Raw genomic sequence first — 7,969 nt, forward strand, 5'->3', positions numbered from 1 at the left:
ACACCAACAACAACTACACCAACAACAACAACTACACCAACAACAACAACTACACCAACAACAACAACTACACCAACAACAACAACTACTAAACCGACAACAACAACTACACCAACAACAACAACAACAACAACAACTACACCAACAACAACAACTACATCGACAACAACAACTACACCATCAACAACAACTACTAAACCGACAACAACAACTACACAAACAACAACAACAACTACTACACCAACAACAACAACTACACCAACAACAACAACAACTACTACACCAACAACAACAACTACACCAACAACAACAACTACACCGACAACAACTACACCAACTATAACAACTACACCGACAACAACAACTACACCGACAACAACAACTACACCGACAACAACAACTACACCAACAACAACAACTACACCAACAACAACTACACCAACAACAACTACACCAACAACAACTACACCAACAACAACAACTACACCGACAACAACAACTACACCAACAACAACAACTACACCAACAACAACTACACCAACAACAACTACACCGACAACAACAACTACACCAACAACAACAACTACACCAACAACAACTGCACCAACAACAACTACACCGACAACAACAACTACGCCGACAACAACAACTGCTAAACCAACAATAACTACACCACCAACAACAACAACTACACAGACAACAACAATTACGCCGACAACAACAACATCACCACCGACAACAACTACACCAACAACAATAACCACTCCAACAACAACCAACACTGCAACAATAATGAATACAACTACACCGGATATTACCACCACTCCAATGTCTACCATCCGTTCGACTGTTTCCTCAAAAGACACTACACCTACCACACTCCAGTCAGCTATTGCGGCTGTACCATCAACAAAAGAACCAACAACATCTCAACCTAATTATACATCTTTCGACAAAGGTACCCCACTTGTTGGATTTGTTTTTCTTTTCATTTGTTTAAATTTCTGTTCTTTTTTTATAAATTATTATAATTTGTTTTTTATTTTATCAAGTACTAAAGTATTAAATAAAAAAATATTTTGCATGTATATTAACATTTCGTTAAGAAGTTTTAAAATACTTCATAGTACAAAACATATATAATATTCTGAAAAACTACAAAGTGTTTATTTAGAAAAACACACAAACCCTTTCATTTAGAAGCAAATATGTTTTCTTTAAGTATTTTACTCAATAACTTACAATTTATTTGTTGAATATTTTTAATGTTGAATATGTTGTGTTTAATTGTATTTAAAAATTATTCCATGGATCCCCAAGGATTTAACGTTACGTTTAAAATAATAATTAATTAATTAATAACAGCAATTGTTTTAAAATATAATCCAGAAAACAGTCGGGTCGCCGTAGTGTTCACCATCAAGTTCAACAAAGATTTTAACCCCTCGCTTGTCTCCCCTGAAACAACTATCTATATGGACACAGTGCGACACTACACGGCTGTGGTGAGTTGTTTAGTGTCTGTTGTAGTGTGTAAGTCTGGAACTTAATGTGAAACTTGAACATACAAAACACGACACTACCTGACTTTATACTAAAATATATGTTAAAAAAGACGCCGTTATATATATTCCTTGCCGGGTTTTTTTCTACATTCTAAAACGAACTAAAAAAAACTTTTGTTATTTAAATTTTGAGTTTGTAGTGTGCAATATTCCAGAAATTATCCATTTCATTTTATTTTTATTTTCAGCTGACTCCAGTGTACAAAGATGTTTTAAACTTTGACAAAATTGTGATCACGAATTTCTGGTAAGTTAACACATTCACTCGAGTTTAGAGTTTCAATTCAAAGATTCAAGACAATAGAAAAACATAGTGTAACTTTTCCTGGCAGCTTGTTTTGTCTGAATGGCTTCTGTAGGATGATTTACATCTGTTGGAGGATTAAGCTAAGTATTTATTGCGATAAGTTCATATCAAATGGGAGAGTTAACTGTGCTTACGAATGTCAATACGAACATAGACTAACTAGCCGAAAATTCCATTACACGACAAGCTCAGAAACGAAAAAACTATAGTATAAGTATGAAAATCAAACAAATATTAGAAACAGTTAAAATGGGTAGCTTTTAAATGCACTGAAAATAAGAAAATAAAACGAACTTACTTTCTATCATAGAAGCATTGGTCTACTTTATTTTATTTATATTTAGTTTACTTTTTATTTGTTGTTGTTTTTTGTTTGTTTTTTTTGTTGTTGTTTTGCATTCCATACGACTTAAAATATTTTAAAAGATAATTATCTGCCCTTTCTTTGTCCGTGGTCTACTCAAGCAGTTCACAGTCGTCAGCAAATATTTGCTCTTGTCAGCTCCCCTTTTCGCTTTTTAATTTAATAATCTTGTAATTAAATTTCATTAACGGCCAATTTAATATCTAATTAGATTTAAAATTACGTGGACGACTCTGGAAAGGGTTAAACGAAATCGCTTCATTAGAAGTGGGTCAAAAGTGAATTGCAAGATTTGTAACACACAAACAAACAAACAAATGGAAGTGGTGAACTAAAAAAAACTGTAATATATCTGTACCTCCTTTACGCCTGTCAGTCACGGTTCACTGGCTTGTTGTGTGTTTTGTATTTCTTTGGTTATTTCCCTTAGGTTTACAGACATACTGTACTAGGTAATTATAGACATAGACTAACGTGTCTAGACACATGGATGTCTTACACTGCCAAAACTAACCACTGCCTCCCCCCTTCCCCTCCCCCCCTCCTATCCCCCAGGCCGGGAAGTATCGGCATCGACTACCAGGTACACCTGAAAGCCTTCAGTCACCAACAGCCAGTTGACGTCATCAAGGTCAGCCAACAACTAGCAGACACCAAACAACGTCTGCTTGATTTGGACAACGTGGACAAAACCTACGTCAACAGCACCTTCAACCAAAATCTGGATGATTGTAGGTTGTGTTTATTTATTTTTAATACACATATTACTCTAATGTTTGAGTTCGTATTACTTTCAAATTTTAGTATTATCTCTATTAAAATAGCATTATAGTGTTAAACATCGTTATACTCTCGACTCCATTAGTTTTAAAATATCATCCAATCAAACATGACTTCCAGCCTTGCACGTGCTGGAGGAGTTTTCCCGTGACGTGTGTAGGAGTAAGCACATCTGTAATGACACGTACGTGTGTAACTCAACCAGCCAGGTGTGTGATCACAAATGTTTCAACTTCCGGTGTCCAGTCAACGCCGAGTGTTACGTCACTGACCAGCACATCCCACAGTGTAGGTGAGTACACAAGGTCACCCACTGACCAGTACACTGTGTTTGTTGATTACGTGTTGTTTTGTTTGTTTGTTTGTTTGTTTGTTTTTAATTTTTATTACTTTGCTTTTAATATAAGCCCCTAGGTAGTGTTTCAGTCCTCAGTATTTTAGTCTGAGCTTTGTTGACGGCATAAATTTTAGGCGGACGTCCAAGGAAGCAATGCGCCATTTTCATAAACTAACGCTTTTGCTTTAATTATTGATTGAAACAAGTTTATAAGTCGATTTCTCATAGATAAAGTAAAATTTATTCCACATTACCCTTGACAACGACAAACTGAAGTACTGATGGTGTCTTGTACGTCGGCACTGTTTCCATGGACAACAAAACCATCAAGCGATGCCACAAACATGCAATCATTTCATGCTAGACTTAGACATCACACAAACATGCAATCATTTCATGCTAGACTTAGACATCACACAAACATGCAATCATTTCATGCTACACTTAGACATCACACAAACATGCAATCATTTCATGCTAGACTTAGACATCACACAAACATGCAATCATTTCATGCTAGACTTAGACATCACACAAACATGCAATCATTCATGCTACACTTAGACATCACACAAACATGCAATCATTTCATGCTACACTTAGACATCACACAAACATGCAATCATTTCATGCTAGACTTAGACATCACACAAACATGCAATCATTTCATGCTAGACTTAGACATCACACAAACATGCAATCATTTCATGCTAGACTTAGACATCACACAAACATGCAATCATTTCATGCTACACTTAGACATCACACAAACATGCAATCATTTCATGCTAGACTTAGACATCACACAAACATGCAATCATTTCATGCTACACTTAGACATCACACAAACATGCAATCATTTCATGCTACACTTAGACATCACACAAACATGCAATTATTTCATGCTAGACTTAGACATCACACAAACATGCAATCATTTCATGCTACACTTAGACATCACACAAACATGCAATCATTTCATGCTAGACTTAGACATCACACAAAAAATCTGCTATTGAGACTGCTACTGAGAATGTTAAGCTTGTGTTACTTGTGTATTAAGGAACACGGGAACTTTAACCTCGGGGTTCTGTCTTAGGGGTTAAAGGGTGCCTTTATTGTCTCCATCTTTTGGGGCCTAAACCCTTTTCCTTAATCCTTAATGTAGGGAGATCTTATCATGTTTAACCGCTCCCTGTTAAACATACACACCACACTTCTAACTCTTATGTTGTGTGGGTCACGTTATGTTGTGTGGGTCAGGTTTATGTTGTGTGGGTCACGCTTATGTTGTGTGGGTCACGTTATGTTGTGTGGGTCAGGTTTATGTTGTGTGGGTCACGTTATGTTGTGTGGTTCACGTTATGTTGTGTAGGTCACGTTATGTTGTGAGGGTCACGTTATGTTGTGTGGGTCAGGTTTATGTTGTGTGGGTCACGTTATGTTGTGTGGTTCACGTTATGTTGTGTAGGTCACGTTATGTTGTGAGGGTCACGTTATGTTGCGGACGTCAGTTTTATGTTGTTAGGGTCCCTTTGACTATATAAGGGTCAGATTTATGACAATGGTTTCAACCTTTACCCTGTATAGGTGTAGCGATGGCGCCGATTGTTCGTCTGCTGGGAGCACATCCGGTCTGACGACCACACACATCGTCGCTGTTGGTGCTGGGGTGGGTGGGGCTGTTGTCGTCATCATCGTCATCATCGCTCTGATCGTCTGCCTCAAACGACGGTAAGTGAAGCAGACGTGGAATGTAGGAGAACAACTAGACAACGTTCATTAGCAGACGACTTCTCGCAATAAAACATTTATTAGCAGACGACTGCTCTTAATACAACGCAAACAGCGACAAACACGCAGTTGTCATGACCAACCGACAAAATGGCCGACAATCCACTTATGTAAACAACTTTTTAAATTTTCTAGCACGAAACTTCATAGTACAATACCAACTGTTATACTCGGCCACAAACTTAAATAACCAAATAATTTACCAACAAATAGTTTTTACTCGAAAAAATATTTTTTCCTGACCAAATTATTTTACCTGAGCAAATATTGTTACCTTGCCATTTTAACCACCACCCCCCCCCCCCCGCCACCTTATCCTACAGAAAAAGAAATGAGGCTAAACAGGAGCAGATAACCGAGTATGCAAATATCGGACGTAACAAACCAAACGAAAATTCAACTTTCAATTTTGCTTCGTCACCCAACAGGCCATCCCATAATTTCACCGTCCATACCCCACGTGACCAGCGCAGCCATTACAGTTTGAAGACACGACCGGAAGTCGTCATGATGACCTCCTACCAAAGGCCTTCATCAGAGATAATCTACAAGTTGTAGTTGGCCTTTAAATGTATCAATCAACTCCACAATTTTGGAGAAAAATTGTGTTGAAAACTGACGATTTTTGCGTAAAAAACTAGAAATGGGTTCATTAAGTGGCATTTCTTTCAATGTAAAATACTCCATTTTCATGTTTTCTACACTATATTTTAAATGTATTTAATTAATCTATAGTTGGTTACACCCCGTCATAGTATATACATTTGTTTCATTATGTAAATCCCATGTGTTCCAATGTTAAATACTGTTGAATCGGTTAGCTGTGCACCTAGGTGTCTTTCAGCAAGCTGTGTGCACACTGTGTAGAACCAAAGTAACATGGCAATGGTGTGCTGTGTGTTAGATGATCTTATTTAAGTTGAGATTTTTCATGATGTGTAAGATGGTGTTGTTCCTGTGGAGATGTTGTGTTGATGTGTAAGATGTTGTATTTTAATTGAAGATGTTGTGCTGCTGTATTAATGAGTGATCAACATTCTGTTCAGTATGTGGTTGTAGAAGTTAACGAAGCTGGATTGGATGAGAATATTCTGCCTGATGATAAAAGTTTACGTTTGAGTTTGGATTAGTCGTTACTTAGTTTTCTCTAGAGATTTTACAATGTTTAGTTTCAGTTCTAGTCCTGCAGAGTTTCCTTCAGGCAAGATCATATATATGGTGCCAAGGTGTGTTTTACCTCACTATTACATAAGGTTACTCATACAGCACGCCAATGGGCGCTAGGGCGGAAGTGTGGACACCCCCGCTCCCAATATCTAAGATACAAAAGGTTTTGTGTGTGTGACTAGCTTCGAGTGAGAAAGTTAGGAGTTGAGTGAGTAGGTGGGGGGGGGGGGGAGTTAACGTTAGGTGAAGAAAACGTCTGGGTCCAATTTTTGTTACTTGAGGGTAGGGGTGGAGTTGAAAATATTTGGGTGAGTCGGGGGGGGGGGGGGTAAGGACGTTGGATGATGGGTAGTGTACGTTTGGCGGGAGGTGACATTAGATCGAGAATATCGTCCGTAGAATTGTACATGGACTCGAGAATTTGAATCGTCATTCAATAAACTGGGAGTGATCTCCCCTAAACTTTCTCGAACATTCTTATATAACACTACTGGGGATGGCAACTCGGGATATAAACAATATTTCTAATCCATTTTTAATTACTTAAACTTTTTATAATAGAAAGAATCTCGTAGAAAAAAGAATTGCACACCAAGTGAACGCCAAACAAGAGGTGCATAATAGTACGGGTTATTATTAGTACTTTATAAATTCACATGCGTTTTTTGGGAAATCGGAAATTACTACTTCCCAGTCAACGGAAATTACTAAAAAGTTATAGGCTTTTAAAAAATTGAAAGTAGAAAAAGTTCCACTTCCGGTTATCGAAAATCGCTGGAAAGTTGATACGGATCTATAAATTTGATATTATACTTGTATATGAAATTTTATCAACCTAGCTGTAACGGTACTCAAGTTATCGTGTTTACAGACATACACACACACACACACATATAAATATATATATATATATATATATATATATATATATATATATATATATATATATATATATATATATATATATATATATATATATATATATATATATATATATATATATATATATATATATATATATATACAGACATACGGACACGATTGCAAAATTAAGTTTTTCCGACTCAGGGAGGTGTAAAACGTCGAGATTTGCAAAAATCTCGATTGGTTTTTTTTTTTTTGCACGATTAAAAGACTTTCTCTATATTCAGTACTAGCCGTCCCGGCCAGGCCCTGCTCTGGCTTCTGTGAAAAACCTTTCTGTTAAAGACCATTACCTGTGTGTTTAGTAATCATCATAAACCCGGCATTGCCCACCCAAACCACAACCAACCAAAACAACAAAACGCAAACATAACGCTAACACAATTACAAATACAAACGAAAACAAAAACCTAACAACAAACCCAACCACAACCACAAACACCAATACAAACACAAAGAAAAAACAAACAAAAAAGCAAACGAAAACGAAAACCTAACAACAAACCCAACCACAAACACCAATACCAACAACAACAAAAAAAACAACGAAAAAGCAAACGAAAACAAACCAAATCCAAACGCAAAACCAACCAAAAACACAAATACAAACCCAAACAAAAAAACACAAACAAAAACGAAAAAAGAAAGAACAAAAACGAACCAAATCAAAACGCAACCACTAACGCAAACCCACCTAAACACAAAGAAAACACTAACGCGAACATAAACGC

The 7,969-nt window shown here is 36.8% G+C and overlaps 1 protein-coding gene across 1 annotated transcript; it reads left to right on the forward strand.

The window, feature by feature from the left end:
* The first annotated feature begins 565 nt into the window (after positions 1 to 565).
* Positions 566 to 6,535, forward strand: LOC131946999 (uncharacterized). Its single transcript, XM_059308080.1, has 7 exons — positions 566 to 958; positions 1,390 to 1,505; positions 1,754 to 1,812; positions 2,792 to 2,967; positions 3,137 to 3,308; positions 4,944 to 5,087; positions 5,576 to 6,535. The coding sequence occupies exons 1-7, from the start codon at positions 793 to 795 to the stop codon at positions 5,703 to 5,705; spliced, it is 963 nt and encodes a 320-aa protein (XP_059164063.1). The 5' UTR covers positions 566 to 792; the 3' UTR covers positions 5,706 to 6,535.
* The last annotated feature ends 1,434 nt before the right edge of the window (positions 6,536 to 7,969 follow it).

Source organism: Physella acuta, unplaced genomic scaffold (assembly GCF_028476545.2).
Source record: "Physella acuta isolate Inbredline_101_S28 unplaced genomic scaffold, ASM2847654v3 ptg000579l, whole genome shotgun sequence".
NCBI lineage: Eukaryota > Metazoa > Mollusca > Gastropoda > Physidae > Physella > Physella acuta.